Here is a 17387-nt window from a genome sequence, read left to right as displayed (position 1 = left end):
TCTACTCTCGCTGCACATTTCACCCGGTTTGGTAGATAGTTGCAGGGCTCGCCTAAGTTCTTTTCGTAACAACTATGTATAATACTTGTATTTCAGAATTAAATTTCCTTGATATTGGTTAATCTTAAAACATAAAACTTTTATTTTCATCGCAGTTTTAAATATTTTTTATTTGAAAAATAGACTCTGGTCGGTCGCATGGATGACAAAACTAGAATAAAAATGTTGCTTGGGAATGTTTCACGGCATGTAACGCTTCTCCTATGTAACGTAGAGAGCTGAGCCTTACTTTTGCCGAGAGAGAGAGAGAGAGAGAGAGATAGAGAGAGAGAGAGAGAGAGAGAGAGAGAGAGAGAGAGAGAGTGAGAGAAAGAGAAAGAGAAAGAGAAAGAGAGAGAGAGAGCGAAAGAGAGAGAGAGCGAAAGAGAGAGAGAGAGAGAGAGAGAGACAGAGAGAGAGAGAGAAAGAAAGAGAGAGAGAGAGAGAGAGAAAGAAAGAGAGAAAGAGAGAGAGCATATGAGCGGTTGGCTGCATTCTTTCATCTAACAATAATAAATTAGTTTTCTGTTAATCTTTCAATATACAGGCACTTTCAACTATATTTACCACTGAGCGATAATTGTATGTAAATCTTTATTTTGAACAGGGATTGATCTTCTTCTTCTTCTTCTTTGGCTCAACAACCGATGCCGGTCAAGGCCTGCCAACCCACTTGTGGGGTTGGCTTTCAGTGACTTATTGATTTCCCCCCATAGTAGGATAGTCAGTCCTACGTATGGCGGCACGGTCTATTTGGGGCTTGAACCCATGAACAGGGATTGATACGATTGTAATAATATTTCGTGTATAATATAAAAATAATATTTTAACGAGTCTCGTGGTACAGTCGTCAACTAGCACCACTTTACAATATGCCTGTCATGGGTTCAAGCCCCGAATGGACCGTGCCGCCATACGTAGGAATGACTATCCTGCTATGGGGGCAAATCAATGAGTCACTGAAAGCTAAGCCCACAAGTTGTACAGGCAGGCCTTGACCGGCAACGGTTGTTGAGCCAAAGAAGAAGAAGAATAATATTTGATATCGATTTAATTATGATTTAGGGGTTGTTTGTTTGAGTCCTCTGGAAAGAAACACTGTCGAATTTAAATTTACAAAATTAAAAGTGTATTGTGTTCATTTACTAATTCATGCACTTCAGTACGTATTTTCGAGTAGTCGTTTTCCTGTAATGAAATACAAAACGAATGTATTATTTTTGGTTGACATAAAATTATTACATTTAAACTGGTATGCATTATATACCTGCTGTATGTTTTTCACTGTTTCTTGAAGCACTTTATTGTCTTTCATTAAATCTATCAGCTTATCTTCAAGATGAGAAATTTGTCGATATGTATCGTTACTTTTCAGATTAATCTTTATCTCATGGTTTCTATTGCGAGCTTCATCGACCACATTTTCTGTAACACGTTTTTTATCTTCCATCTCTTGAAGGATGGTAGTAAGCTCATTCATTTTTGCAATTGCCTCGGATCGAGGTATTTCCAAGTTAGCATACTTTTGAATACTTTGCAGAGCTTCTGTTTCTTCCTGGCGTAGAGAATTCATTTGTTGCACTGTACGTTTTTCCAATATTTGGAGTTGCTTGAGTTGTATGCCAAGCTTTTTGTATTCCTTCATCAGTCCCGAGTGAGAATTAAGATCATTCTTAGATGTAAATCCGTTTCCTTCTAGTTTCGCATCATACATCCCGTTCATGTTGATTCCTTGCATTGTAATTTGCTCAATAGCATATGTGATTTGATTTTTCAGCGTATCTATACCTGTAACATGTTTCAAAAGAAAAGATTGCGTTATTATAAGACACTTTGAGTAAATTAATTTAATGCACTTACATTGCTGTTCCTGATGCATATTGCTTTTAAAACTGTCCATAAATGCCGACATTACATCATCTCGTTTTTTAAGCTCCTTGTACTTTACATGGCGCTCGGAGTTTCCTTCTTCAAGATCTTGGTCGATCTGCTGTAATGATTCTTTTTTTTCTATCAATTGATCTTCAACGATCTTTAGTTGTTTGCCAATACTAGCTAGCGCCTGGTTGTTAGATCGTACATCGTTGATTAGTTTTTCGCGCTCCTGAGCTGGCGAGAGGCGATTGTTTTCCTCTTCTCGTAAAGCATTTCGTTTATTTAGCAATTCTTTCAACTTTGATTTTAGACGATGTGCTTCAGAACGAGATTGTGAGTTCATAATCATTGTGTTAAGTCTGTCCTTTTGTTTTTCCATCTCGCTTATCTGGCTATGGTAAATGGCATTCTGTTTGCGAAGATTTTCCGACAAAGCTTGGTATTCCCGATATTTGTGCTGATCCTCTTCTGGTAGCGAATTGATCATTTCAATCACCTTATTTTTCTCCTGTTCAGTATTTCGTTCCAGAGCCTTGTTTTCGATGTCTTTTTGTTGTCGCTGCTTGAAAATTACCTCCAACTGTTCCTGAATGTGCTCGTTGCGTTCTCGTAATGCTACCGTTTCGTTTAATAGATGTTGCCGTGTCATACCCGATGTACAGTTGTCCAAGGCTAAATTCATCGACGTTAGGGTGGATTGTAGGTTTGTCAATTCTTTTGCAGCTTCTTTTACACGTTTCTCGTACAGCTTTCTAGCTGATCGTTCACGATCGAGAAACTTTTTTTCTTTCAAAATCTTTGTTGTTTCTTGATTGATTTCTTGAATTTTGCTTTGTAATACTGCTTGCCAGTAGCGTTTGTCTTTAATTTGACGATTACTACTACCAGCAGTTCCAAGACGTCCGTAAGACGTCGAAAGGCCACTGATGCCATGCTGTGTAATTGGACGGTCTGCCATGCGCTAGAAGTTGAGTTGTTTAAACACCTTTATTAGATAAACTGAAATTTGAATCAAAATCTCTTCCCACCCGTTTTAATATTTCCTGGGCTATTTTTAAAATTTTATTAAAAAAAAACTCAATACCCTATGCTTACATTTCCAGCATTTCCTAAAGCTGTTCCAATGCGTTGGGATGTCGACGAAATCATAGAAATCCCATTATTTGCCACGAGCCTACTTGCAGTTCCAGAGCGCAATGCAGAAGGTGGTCTGATGGATGCAAAAATAAGCAGGTAACGTTATTATTATTGTCATGTCAAATCATATCTAAAGGCCGGGCTACATTGATCGTAATCGGTAGTGTAATTTTTGTGAACGCGTCCGCCATCTAGCGGTGGCGGGTTGAAGCTAGATGCTGGCATAATTTATCTGTCAAAAAACGTTTTGGGTCGAGGAGGCTATAATTTTACCCAATGATGGATAGAGATTGGGAGATGGGGAAAAATGTTGCCCAGCGCTTTGTATGAATGACGATTTTTCCAACAACAACAATTAACTGCCTACTTTGTTGCAATTTATGGACGTTTATCAACATTTCCTACGGCAAACAGGTTGCCTGGTCGAAACTTGATGAGACACCAAGTATGAATAATTTTGGCACTTAAATTATACCCACATCTAGCTTGCGCTGGTCGCCGCCAGATGCGCTAGTGAATATAAAAATTACACTTGCGAGTACGATCAATGTAGCCCGGCCATTAGATTTATTTGTCCAAGGAAGCTTAAATAGTTTAAATAGTTTAAACCTTTCAAATTTTGTACGTGTTAAGAAATTATTTCTTCTATTTTTTTCACAGCCAGCCGAAAAAAGGCGTTTTTCTTCGAGTTCGAACATACCGAACGATCCGTCATTCCATAGTATTTCAATTAAAGTTGAAAGAGTACGATGGTATAAAATGTTATTCTAAAAGATATTCAGTAATTTGTATACGAATAGTTTCTTCACATCTTTCAAAATCACTCAAAACCTTTCGCGGGCCGTATTGAATGTGCCGGCGGGCCGCATTTGGCCCGCGGGCCGGACTTTGCCGACCGCTGATCTAACAAAATTGATTTAATTTATTTTGAATATTTTTAAGGAATCTACAATTACAAAATTTGATAACCAGATGATGAAAATCAATAAAATTAAAATTTTGAAGATTGGGTTTAGAATGTCAAGAATGTCGATTTTTCATGCAAAATTACTATCTGACAGCAAAACTTGTAGGCATGAGAATAGCACATCAATTAGTACATGCAAAATTTTCTTGCACCAATTGTTATGCTATTTATCTGCTAGATATTATAATTATTTAACATTGTTAGACGATCAAAAACTGTGATGTTTCAGTGTAAATGAATAATAATAGAATTTTCAACATCATGTTGCATAGGTTCTGTTCTCTAGTTTACGTATAAATTGATATTGAATATTGGGCGGTTATTTCGCTCATCGATAAGCAGTAGTTGAGTTTTGAACAATGATAATAAATATAGTGATTTTTTTACTAATTGACCTCAAAAATTGTAAAACTTGTGAGAAAATAAGGAAATACGATAAATTACATCATCACAATCAGTATTAATAAATTGTAAAATAATAATAATAATAATAATAATAATAATAATAATAATAATAATAATAATAATAAAAATAATAATAATAATAATAATAATAAAAATAATAATAATAATAATAATAATAATAATAATAACAATAATAATAATAAGAATAATAACAATAATAATAATAATAATAATAAACTTTTCATTATTTTTTGTCATTATAATTATTGGTAATATTATTATTATTATTCTTATAACATAAGAAAGAGTTATAAAATACGTCGAAGTTCTTAGCACTCACTTCAAAGCAGTTCCGGGTCTTATGATCAAAAACTGTGATGTTTCAGTGTAAATGAATAATAATAGAATTTTCAACATCATTTTGCATAGGTTCTGTTCTCTAGTTTACGTATAAATTGATATTGAATATTGGGCGGTTATTTCGCTCATCGATAAGCAGTAGTTGAGTTTTGAACAATGATAATAAATATAGTGATTTTTTTACTAGTTGACCTCAAAAAATTGTAAAACTTGTGAGAAAATAAGGAAATACGATAAATTACATCATCACAATCAGTATTAATAAATTGTAAAATAAAAATAATAATAATAATAATAATAATAATAATAAAAATAATAATAATAAAAATAACAATAATAATAATAAGAATAATAACAATAATAATAATAATAATAATAAACTTTTCATTATTTTTTGTCATTATAATTATTGGTAATATTATTATTATTATTTTTATAACATAAGAAAGAGTTATAAAATACGTCGAAGTTCTTAGCACTCACTTCAAAGCAGTTCCGGGTCTTATGATGGCAACCGGGCTAGGCGTTGCTGAGGTGGTTGTGTTAATTGAAGCAAATAGATTGTTAGTTGGACCTAAACCTCTTCGGGATGCAGGACGGTCTGAATAGGAACGTGCCGATGAGTTATTTTTAACATCTTCCATGTTTTTCTAATGCGTTTCGAAAACTAATATTCTAGATATAGCTATATCCCACAGTTAACGGAGTTAGACTGCTTTCTTTAATATGTTTATTTGTTTGTCAGTAGTTTGTTACCTTGGTTACGTACAGTATTGAGCAAGGTGGGTACAAGTGGTTCCACCTGTATTTTGGACTTATCCAGAACGATTTGACAACTACACTGTAGAAAAACTATAGAAATAGTTTGCCACATTGTGGGACGGTCGCTTGATGGTGTGGATGAGTATATTATTAAATACAGTCAGAATTCAATAGTTCAACACTTTTTAGTTGCCATGATTTATAGTTGAACGCTCGATAGTTGGCTGACAGTTCAATTAAAAAGCATGCGTTTGTATGGAAAAATCGGTTTTTGAAAATTACACAAAAATCTCCTGGCTTGCCGAGAAAAAAATCATAATTTCTTTATGGAAAAACTTGCACACTAAAAGCACATATTCAATAGTTGGCAGGGAATCGAAGTTCAACCAGTGAGTTCAGACTATACAGTCTTTCCCCGAGTTACGCGAATAATGCGTTCGAGAGACATTCGCGTAACTCGGATTTTCGCGTAAGTCGAATATCATGTTTTACAGCCAAAATATACTCGATTAACAATAATTTTAGATTGAATCTAGTTCATTCATATAATTTATTACTTATTTGATGCCAATGATGTAGAAAAATGGGTTTTATCTGTTTTTTAGTGATTTAAAACTGTTTAAAAAATGTAAATTATTTTTCATTTGACAATTGATGGAGAAATTTGTACTGATTTGACTCTGAACTGTCAAAAATAAAAATTCTCGTAGCTCGAGTGTCGCGTAAATCCGGGAAAGACTGTACAGTTTCAGTTTCTGTTTCCGAGTTACGCGGTTTCTGCGTTCCCGGCATATCCGCGTAACTCGAATATCCGCGTAAGTCGAATTTCACGTTTTTTCTACTAAAATACTAATATTCTCATCAAACTCACTTTTTGTTTGTTTACAATAACAAGCGTTAGGCCGAAAACACACAGACCGGAATTTCGCGGCTGCGGAATTCCGCCTGCTGTCAAACCCATAGATAAACCAAAGTGGGTTTATTATACAAGTGGGCTTATCCCGAACAATTTGACAGCCGTGCTGTAGAAAAATGAAAACGAAATGACAGGAGGGGATTCGATCATTTGTTGATGTATGCGTGTGAATTTCAATGGCTGTTTTGGTAGATATGTAGTAGTGTGGGTGAAAAACTACGTATCACAATCGAATCCCCTCCTGTCATTCGTTCATCCAATATGGCCTTCCCGCCAAACCTATAAGCCCACCTGGTCCCTATACCCACTTTGATATAAACTGTCAACGGCTACTTTTCCAAACTGTCATATTCATACATTTTTCAGCAGGCAGAATTCCGTGGCCGCGAAATTCTGGTCCGTGTATGTTCGGCCTCAAGGGGGATTATAGAGGAGGTGTCTTCCGAGCGTTTGGAATGTTGCCATTTTGAGATTCAGTTTGACAACAGCCGTCGATATTTGTATACAGGCAGCAGCCGCAATATAACGTGGAAAATGTCGATTTATAAAGTGTGGATGCAAAATACAAGTTTTTAGTGCTATACAAATATTTGTTAAACGAAAACAACTCATTTATCATACCCGTATACCAGCAACATTCGTCGCATTTGATCCTGGTTTTGTGCTTTTTTCTAAAGCCTTGATGGCCAGATGTTCTGTATGACGACACCTCCTTTCTACCCACTTTGATTCCGCCTTACTTTTCGGTTGTCAAACATTTTCGTTTTGGGTGTGTCTGGCAGCGGCCTAAAAGCGTCCCTCGACCTGTCAAAGTTGTTTATCAATACAATTTATCAATACCGAGTTTATCAAAGTTATAGAGTCGAGTCGTAGAGAACTTCGGAGGTTGCTTACAGACTGAGTTTATTCTACCAAAAATATCAATTACATATGTGTTTCACGCATACTTCTAATTAGACCTAACACTATCAACGCAATACTACTTAACGCTACATCTAATAACCTATACAAATACAAATAAGATATTTACAGCGTGGTAACTTCAATACCGAGATACACTGTACTTCTTATACGCGGATTCGTAGATACGCGGTTTTCTAAATTTGACAGTTCTTTGAGCAAATTGTACTGATTTGACACATCAATTGTAAATTGCCAAATAATTTCCCTATTGATCGAATGTTAAAAACTATTTCAAAAGGTTTAAAACTGTTATATTCAGTCAGAATCATATCAAATAATTAATAAAGTGACAAGTGACTCTCGGATAAGAGCAATCCGAGACAGTGTTGAAGACAGCCGACATGCGGAACATAGGGTCAGACCGACCAGCGCTGGAACGGGGTTGAGCGAGCCGTAGAGTTTATCTAGACCTAAGTGTTCGGGATGGTGCATAGATATCGACTCGATCCAACAAAGGCGATGAGTCGATAGAGCCATTTAGCAATCGAGCGATGAAAGAGCACTGTGCATTGCGTCTTCTAACCAAAAGAGGTTCAAGGCCTAGAAGACGGCACCGCGGAGCATACGGAGGAAGATTATTGCGATCCTGCCAGGGAAGTAGGCGTAGGGCATATCTCGTGAGCTTACGTTGAATTGCGTCAAGTCGAGCAATTGAAGAAGCGGTAGTTGGGCTCCAGACTACGCACGAATATTCCAGAACCGAACGAACGATACAGTTGTACACAGCTTTGATGCACATGGGGTTGCGGAATTCATTAGTTGTCCGGATAACCACGCCAAGTAATTGATTTCCTCTTGCTACAATGACATCGATATGCTGTTTAAAGTTCAAACTAAAGTCAAGCAGAACGCCCAGGTCTTTGGCATGATTTTGTCGATTAACTGCAGTGCCGTCCATGAAGTAGGTCCCAGTCACTGGGCTCCTGCATCGACTAAAAGACACACAGTAGCATTTCTCGATGCAGATAGTCAGTCCATTACGCTTGCACCACGAACAGAAAATGTCGATGCAGTCTTGCAGGAATGTACAATCACCTGTGTTGTGAATAGGTGCAAATTTTTTTGCATCGTCGGCAAACAGACTGATACTGTCGGGAGGTAAAGCTAGGGTAACATCATTGATGAACAATATGAAGAGAAGCGGGCCAATATTGCTTCCTTGTGGCACACCCGAGCTGCTGACTATTTCTTTGGACATGTGCTTATTAATTTTCACGATGTATGTGCGATTAATTAGGTAAGACTTAAGCCACGAGCGAGCTGGGAAATCCTAGCTTATCGAGTTTAGCGAGAAGAATTGCGTCCTAAAGAGAGTCGAATGCTGCTTTCAGATCTGAATAAATTGCATCGACTTGAGCTCCGGCATCAATTTGACTAGTGCAATAGGTTACAAATTCAACCAGGTTCGTGGTAGTCGACTGTTTTGGCACGAATCCATGTTGATACGGGCTTAGGTAGCTGCGGCATGCATGTAGCAGATGTTTGTATATCACTAGTTCGAACACCTTGGTAATGGCACACAAAGATGTAATACCCCGGTAGTTAATGGCATCTGTCCTGTCGCCCTTTTTGTAAATAGGAACCATCCAAGATTTCCTCCATGTTTTGGGGAAAGTAGCCATTGGCTAGCGATGCATTGAACAATTTTGCAAGGATAGGTGCTAGTGTCGTTTGACAGCGTTTCAGCACGGTAGAAGGAATTCCGTCGGGTCCAGGAGCGAAGGAAGGCTTTAGTTGCGTTAGGGCAGATAAAACGATATCACTGTCGATGAAAGGAGTGCTCATGTTAATTGTGCCAGCCGGAGTGTTGACGAGAGCAGCATCAATGGTAGCGGTATCATTCATGGCCGGTGAAAAGCAATCTGCGAAGCGATCCGCGAAGAGATTGCACATTTCATTAGTGTTGGCACTTGTTGCTCTTTTGTACGTAATGGATTTCGGTGTATGCGTGGATTTTGTTTTGCTGTTGTAGAAGCGCCAAAACGAGTCAGGCCACCTGCAGAGATTACGTTGAATTTTACTCAAATATGTGCCATATCGAAACCTGTTATATCTGCAGTATAAAGAGTGCGTGTCAAAGTAGATCGAGCGAGATCTTTGGCAGCGGCACGTTTGGTAGTGACGATAAGCTGCTCTTTTTACACGTTTGAGTCGTTTGAGAGTGCGGTCCGCCCAGGGGGGGGGGGGGGGGGGGTTAGGTTTAGGAAGCTGAACTGGGACGCATACAACAAAGGCTTGCAGCATAAAGGACGAGAATGAACATACTGCTTCGTCAAGTGAAACAAAATTGGAACAGTGAAAGCTATTGTTAAACATTGATATCATGTCGTTCAGTTTCACATAGTCAGCTCTAGCAAAGTTATAACGATAAAATCCGGTTGTCGTCGAGTTTTGTCGAGTCGTCGAATTGCGTCGGGTCGACGAGTTAATAAGTATATTGAAGTCAAACGCCGGATGGTAGGAGTCAAGAGGTACAAGCGGAACAACACTTGGAAAGACAGGCGAACACAATTTAGCTGCAGCATTGTTAGCGTAGAGCAGGTCAAGCATGCGTCCGTGCGAATTATTGATGTGATTAAGTTGCACTAATCCATTAAATTTAAATCCATCCACAAAGGTGTTGTTGGCCAGTGAGAGCGCAGTTGGTTCATAGTGCGTGATTGATGAGTATGCTGGCGAGGACGAAGGATCAGCTGTGGACCAGCTTATGCTAGGCTGATTGAAATCGCCAATAACAAATAGCAGATCCGAAGGCTTCAGTGTGAGAGTGAAGCCGCTGATACAATCATGTAGAGAGCGAAGAGTCGATATCTCGGAGCTAAGCTGCGGTGGAATGTATACTACCATGACGTACAGATATGCGTTATTGCAGGCGACGCGCACACAAATATACTCGAGAGAACGATCACGGGAAGGTAATTCTATCGACTCGTATGCGTTAGAAACGGCTAGCAAACCACCAGCACCGGGAGAGCTATAGCCGCTGAGAGAGCGATCACAGCGGTAAACAGAGAAGTTGTTGTTGAAGAGAAGAGCAGATGGAATGTTGTCAACAAGCCAAGTTTCCGTGAGGGCGATGAGGTCGAAGTCAGCTCCCGATACAGATTGGTGAAATTCTTTTGTTTTAGTACGCAAACCTCTAACGTTTTGATAATAGCAGCTTAAATATTCAGCGGTAGCGTTGTCATTGTGGCGGTTGGATAAAGCGGGTATACGGTAAGTCAATTGAGCTGCGTTGTCAGAGCATGAGGCTTGGTGTGTTTGTTGCGTGCAATGAGCGGAGCTTCGTCTAGTTGAGAAAAAAGCGATCGATTGTAGACTGGTACAGGTGCGGAGATGAAGCGCTGTGGTTTTGGGGCGGACCAGAAACAAGTGTTGAGTTGGGTGCTTCCAAGGTATCATTCACCGGGGGGTGACACTGTTGTGATGATGTTGTTTCAGGACCAGGTGGAGTAGACGTGCGTGCGGCTAAACGGTGAGTCGTTGTTGGTGTGCGTGTAGTGTAGCGGTGATCAGTATTAGTTGCTGGTGTGCGTGTTGTAAAGCGGTTTCGGGTGGCTATAGGAGATGAGGTTTGGTGGTCGTGTTGACGGGATGGAAAAAAAACTCACGTACACTGATACCGACGGGCCAGGTGGATGGTGTGAGTGCCGCATCTCGAAGGATAGCCGGGACTCTCACTTTGAATGAAAGCCAATTCATGCTGTCCACACTAACCCCTCTTCTCAGCAGGCAATACGCTATAACGTCATCGGTGGCTAAGCGACGCTTTACAGAAGCGACCACTTGTTCCACAGTGACGGCCGTTGATAAGCGGGATAGGCGGATCCAGATCCTATCTATGAATGGCTCACGAGGTGCAGCTTGAAGCGGTGATGATAACGGATCGGTTCCCACCAGTTCATGCGGTTGTGTAGGTGCCGGCTGGACGGCAATCGTGGTATTGGTGTATGCGTTTGGCGATGACGCGGCACAAAGGATGTTACCGCGACTGTTTACAATTCTGTTTACACCAGGAGATGCCGAATCCTCGATTAAGCGCCTCCGCTTACTACCAGTAGCCGGTCGAGGATCAGGATTCCGAATGTGAGGCGTGGAAGCAGTTTGAAGGAGGGTAAAACCACTGCGAACTTCGGCGACAATAGGCTCAACGAGCTTGCCGATAGCTGCTTCAGCTGAGGTGAGGGCGGCTTGGAAACCGACCTGGGCGCCTATTTCTTTTACCAAACGGCAGCGCGGATTTTTAAGAATGTTAGTGCAGCCAATGCAGCTCCAGTGCAGGTCGATATTGGACAATACTGCGTCAATCAGCTCGGAGGGCAATTTGCAACAGCCGCGGTGGAACGTAGCGTCACAATATGCACAACTGATAATGCAGCCGGTGGCCTCTAGCGGTTCAGCACACGAGAAGCAAATGCCGCCATCACGAAATCACGCGTAATCACAGCACAACGCTGCTAAGCCGAGCAGGAAAAAGCAGCAGGAAACCACAGTTGTGGTGCAACTAAACAATTCGCCAAGACGAAACGATGATGTGAAGCAGTTTAATAGTCCGTAGAATAGGCAACAATGCGATGCGACGCAGAAAACACAAGAAAAGTACTGAAAAATCATGGAGCGCGACGGAAGTGCGGCCGAACAATTAAACGTAGAACGTCGTTTATGTTCTACTCATAGGAAATTTTACTCCAATTGAAAGCTTTTGCCTCCAATTGAAAGCTGACCCTTCCTTCTATTTCTTCTTGAATGTCAAATCGCTCTACATTATTCGACCTTCTTTGAGGAACCTTGATATACACGCACACTGTCGCACACACTAAGCAAGTAAGGGTTAGTGTGTGCTGAGCGTAGGGAAAGTGTGCACGAAGGCCGATCGAGCAGGCCCGTCCGGCAAAATGAGTGTATTTTTTGAGTGATTTGAGTACCGCCCTCCGTTCGCAGTTACTCTTAGAGGAATGAGTTACACCCTCGCGCGAGCCCTCCCCCTCCCCAACCGTAACGCACGGTGCGCTCTGCAGTTCTCAATGTGTTTGTGTTCTTTTCAGTCATGCTACGAACACATCTAAAGATAGTTGTTTCTTTTGTTTCTCGTTTTCTTTGATGCATAGACACGATCACTTATAGCAAATACGCACTTATTCTAACAACAAACACAAACACGGTCATTTTTTATTACATTAAACACTTTATTGCAACATAAAGTAAACTTTCACAACTCATTTAGAATCTTTCATACTCACGAATGGCGTCATACTGCAAAGTACCGGGTCGAGCTCGAGCCAGGCTGCGGGAAACTTGTCGACAATCTGCGTTGCCTCTGTTCAGAAAATCAGGTACAGAGGTAAACAGGTAAGAACCTGTCGATCTACGCACTGCTTGTTCGTCTGTGCAGACTGTTTGTTCACTTCACACTTCACCAAAACACACCGGCGCACGAGACTTTGAACGAAATGCGCACCAACGCACAAACACTGCACGCGGGAACCAAACGCGCACAACCATCTCCGGCAAAGCGTCGCGCTGTACTGGTGGTTTTGTACGCGTAGGAGGGGGGACATACGAAGCGATGGTTCGATGCTGTAGTGTAAGCGAGACAACACGATGTGACGAGCAGCTCCAAGTTGTTGAGCTCGCTGAAAGAAGACACACACATTCACAGACGGCTCGTCAAAGCACGGTATTTGTATTGGTGTTAGTGAAGCGCGCGTGTAAAACAGAATGCGAACTCTCATCGCAGCGTGTTTCTCCTTGCTTCCTCAAGCTTCTTCATACCCCTCGGCCTGAATCACTCAAAATTTGGGGTCTTATTGTTTGCGTGGGGAGCTCTCGGCAGGGGCGCTCAGTGCGGCTGGCGCGCGGTCTGCGTTTTAACGTTTGTATTTCGTGTGTATTTATTATAAGGTAAAGTTTTAAGTGTTCTTGCCGATGGATAGACTTTCATGTTTCTTCTATGCTAGGTAGCAGTAGCATGACACTATCTGCTAGTTGAACTGGTCGTTGAGTAAATCTTCAAAGTCCTAAGCCCACCGCGAGAGGACCTCTGGTTGGTTACTAACCAAATCTCCATCCTTGTTGCGACAGCAGGTTACCTTAGTTGTTTCGGTGACCATTCAGCGCTTAGTAAAACTTTCGTGTCGGTCCGTACGCTTCTCTGTCTGTTCTCGCATGTTCTGCTCTTCAAAAGCATGTTTCTTTGAGCGGTGAACTCATTTCTCTTTGCGTCTGAGCCGTGTGTATTCCTCTGCCCATGCCCGCGTTCTACGCCGTTGCTGTATTGCTCAGTATCCATTGTTCTTACGTTCGGTCACTTGTCTGCATTGTTCGTCACACCAGCCAGATTTGGTGTTGCCACGACATGGGGGAGTATATTTCTTGCACAGTTTATTATTTTTGTTTTTAGAGCGCTCCACCTCTCGCTCGTAGTTTCATATTTGTTATTTGTTATTTATTAATTAAAATTTAACGGACCACGAGTGGCTCACTTGAAGCGAATTCGTTTACAATCATTATATCATGGTCACGTTTCGGTCATCCATTTGTCACGCTTAGTCTTAAGTAAAATAATTAACACTTAAAAGGTCGCACGACACGAATATTATTTAGCAATGAGGTGTGCGACATGTCAGGTTGATGACGATCACAAATGACATTAAACTCACGGCACATACGAACAAACGGATCAGAGGAGCCAAAGCGAGTGCGGCGTTCCTCCACGTCAAATAGCGATCTAGCTCGGAGCGATCTCGGCGGGACATACATGTTGAGCTTCGAAAGAAGCGCGGGCGAGTCGATCCGATTGTCAAGAAGTCTCGCGACAAACAGCATCTGAGCGTTTCAGTTCCGTTGCTTCAAAGTCTCGATGCGAAGCAACGCACAGCGTCTAATGCTGCTGGCGGATGTGTTGCTCCGTCGCAGCGCCCAACGCCGGTGCTTTACACCGAGTCGGGTATATTTTTCCTTCGTCGACCGGAGAGTGCCTCCGACTATTAAGAAACGAGCGATTCTGAGGTTTGTGTTCGAATGCGCTTCCTTTATTTAGGTTTTCATCTTTAGTTGCTGACCGCATATAGGTCAGCTAACTGTAACTATAACTATTTTGATAACAAGTTTTATTTATATTTAATGCGACATGTACCTATGGTTTATGAATTGCGTAAAGTTACTTCCTCGTTTGAACCGTGAGAACGGTTGACTACCTGTTTATGTTTGTTGCGTTTCTGAAGCGCGCGCTATTGCTTGAGGCGTGTTTTGCTTGAACTTTGTTTTAACTTGAGATGTTTTAACTTGAAGTGTTTTACTTCGCTACATCCGCATAAATGCTTTTACTTCATAATGAGGTCGTACGCAACATCCCGGCCCCCGTAACTTCTCGTGAGAGGTTACGCTTCTGTTGGTGCCTTAAACGGTGGAGGACGTTGACGTCTTCTATTACATCTTTTAATCGCAAAGATCGCTAGTATAGTTAATGGTATCAGCGCGAGAGTTGTTATTCGAGTAGGATTGTTTTATCTATTGTTGAGGAGTACTTTTGCTTTACTACTTTTACTGATTTCTGTATGAACTTTAAGCCTAGTGCGATTGCTCTTTTTGGAGCGTGTCCAACTAGAGCACCAGTCGATTGAACGCGTTTTCCTATCCTTAATTTGCACTGTTTTTTCTCTAATCATGTGCATCGGTCGGATTTCTATGTTTGTAGTTCTTCTATGTTCAAATTGTTCTGATTTGGGGGTTGCTTTGTTTTTTTGTTTCAAGAAATCTGGGCCATCTAGCCATATCGTGTGCCCCTGTTTAGGTTTCGTAGCTTCGTCTGCTGGATTGTCTTTTGAAGCTACCCAGTGCCACTGAATTCTTGATGTTCGATGGATAATTTCTCCTATTCGACATGCCACAAATTGTTTGTAATTGCGAGCTTCTGAATTGATCCATCCTAGTACTGTCTTTGAATCTGTCCAATAGAATTCCTCATCTATATTCAGTCTCAATTCCTTTTTAATGGTATCGGCAAGTCTTACACCAAGTATTGCCCCTTGAAGTTCTAACTTTGGTATTGTAAGTGGTTTTGTGGGAGCTACTCTTGACTTACCTGCCAAAATATTGATATTTACTGTGTCACCCTGTATTGTTTTTAGATATACCACGGCTGCGAAAGCCCTTTCTGAGGTGTCTACAAATGTATGCAGCTCTCTGCGACAGTCTCCCTTAATGTTTGAATAGGATCTGACGATCTTAATATCTTCAACAGTTTTTATAGCGTCGAGCCATTCCTGCCATTTTCTTTGGAGGTTAATTGGCAATACATCATCCCAGTCAACTTTCTCCTTTCATAGTTCTTGCATGAGGACCTTTGATTCCGTAGTGAGATTGATAACCAAGCCCAATGGGTCGTAGATTCTCATTATATTTGAAAGTATATTCCTTTTGGTCAATTTTTTATCCTCTAGTGGTGGAATTTTCAGTTTATATCTGAAAGTATCGTTTCTCGTGTCCCAGTGCATGCCAAGATTTTTCTCGTAAGTATCATCCTTGTTTTCGATAAAATGCATCTTTTTATTCGCTCTCCTGTTCTCAGGAAGAGAGCTTATCAATTCATGAGAATTTGACACAAAGTTTCGTATAAAAAAATTAGCCTTATCATGAATTGTCATGATTTCGTTTACTGTTTTCGCAGCATCTTCAATACTGACGAAACTATCCAGATAATCATCTACGTAATGATTATCGGTAATTGCCTTCACCGCCTTTGGGTTTTGTTGTTCGAATTTTTGAGCGTTTTGATTCTTTGCAAATTGTACGCATGCTGGAGAGCATGTTGCTCCAAATGTCATTACCTGCATAACATAGACCTGAGGGTCTTTGTTAGGAGATTCTCTGCACAAAAAACGTTGGGCACATTGATCTTCTTGCTTAACCTTTACCTGGTGGAACATTTCCTTTATATCACCAGAGCAAGCAATTTCGTGTTCGCGGAATCTGATGAGTACACCAAATAAAGAGGTGGTAGCATCAGGACCGGATAGGAGGAATGAGTTCAGTGACCTTCCTTCATTTTTTGCGGCTGCATCAAATACTAGACGAGGCTTAGGTGGAAACTTGTTCTTGTTTACTATATTAAAGTGAGGAATATAGTTTATCTTCCGGTTATGTTCGAGCAGCTCCCCAGGGGTAGCCTTTCGAGCATATCCTTTGCTTAGGTATTCCGCAATAGTTCGGTGATACCATTCTTTTAATTCAACATCCTTTTCTAATTTTCTTTCTTGTGATTTTAATCTTGTCAGGGCTTGGGGATAGCTATTTGGTAACTGTGGTTTGTCTTCCTTCCAAAGTAATCCTATCTCGTATCGGTTTTCCTTATATGCCAAGGTATCCTTCATAATTTCCAGTGCCTGCTGTTCTAATTTTGGCATTGGCGCTTCGTTCGATTTAACTCCAAACTCTTCAGTTGAGAAAAATTTCTGCATGAGTGAATTAATTTTTCATCTTCTTCTTTTTGATCTTTGATTGTAAATAGAGGACTACACTTGTTTATATCATTTTGCCAATAATGTTTTCCTCCTCCGAATATTGTCCATCCCAGACGAGTCTCTTGAGCTACCGGCTGGTTAGGTTTTCCGGAGCGATATCCAATGCTTTGAGATAATAAGCATGTGGGAGCCCTAATAAAACTGTGGAAATGGCATCATAGTAACTTTCTAAATCGATATTTTTGAAGTGTTTATACATTTTGCTTAATTTCTTAGCATCTACCGTTTGTCTGGGAAGGTCGAGTTCCTTCACCGAGCGTAGATTCTTGATGTTGAGCATTTTATTATTTGGCCCACGTACCCTCAAAGAAACAATTTGACTATGTGGTTCGTCTTGTATGTTTCCATTCGTCCACGATAATTTAAGAGGCATATTGGGCCCTGTTAGTTGCAGCTGTTTTCTTACATCATCAACAATAAGACTTGTTGCTGACGCTGGATC

General features: G+C 40.6%; 1 protein-coding gene across 4 annotated transcripts; it reads right to left on the bottom strand.

The window, feature by feature from the left end:
- Nucleotides 1–1001: 1001 nt before the first annotated feature.
- Nucleotides 1002–12895, bottom strand: LOC121593974 (intraflagellar transport protein 74 homolog). 4 transcript variants are annotated; one of them, XM_041916791.1, is made up of 6 exons: nucleotides 12665–12895; nucleotides 7083–7265; nucleotides 3010–3124; nucleotides 1900–2875; nucleotides 1307–1827; nucleotides 1002–1227 (listed from the first exon to the last, which is right to left on the bottom strand). In XM_041916791.1, exons 2-6 carry the CDS (start codon nucleotides 7106–7108, stop codon nucleotides 1153–1155), a joined length of 1713 nt encoding a protein of 570 aa, XP_041772725.1. In that variant the 5' UTR covers nucleotides 7109–7265; nucleotides 12665–12895; the 3' UTR covers nucleotides 1002–1152. The 4 variants fall into 4 exon arrangements, with proteins under 4 accessions (XP_041772725.1, XP_041772726.1, XP_041772722.1 ...); XM_041916792.1 differs by lacking the exon at nucleotides 7083–7265; XM_041916788.1 differs by lacking the exons at nucleotides 7083–7265; nucleotides 12665–12895 and adding an exon at nucleotides 5267–5515.
- Between the last annotated feature and the right edge of the window lie 4492 nt (nucleotides 12896–17387).

The sequence above is a fragment of the Anopheles merus genome, chromosome 2L (genome assembly GCF_017562075.2).
Source record: "Anopheles merus strain MAF chromosome 2L, AmerM5.1, whole genome shotgun sequence".
Taxonomy (NCBI): Eukaryota; Metazoa; Arthropoda; class Insecta; order Diptera; family Culicidae; genus Anopheles; species Anopheles merus.
This window is presented reverse-complemented; position numbering and strand designations above follow the sequence as displayed.

Excerpts from the sequence above, each read along its gene's own strand:
- LOC121593974 (XM_041916788.1), bottom strand. The coding sequence starts at position 5,427 with ATGGAAGATGTTAAAAATAACTCATCGGCACGTTCCTATTCAGACCGT. Across the intron at positions 1,828-1,899 it reads TATGCATCAGGAACAGCAAT|GTATAGATACGCTGAAAAAT; the intron begins GTAAGTGCATTA and ends AACATGTTACAG. Across the intron at positions 1,228-1,306 it reads CAGTGAAAAACATACAGCAG|GAAAACGACTACTCGAAAAT; the intron begins GTATATAATGCA and ends ATTTCATTACAG.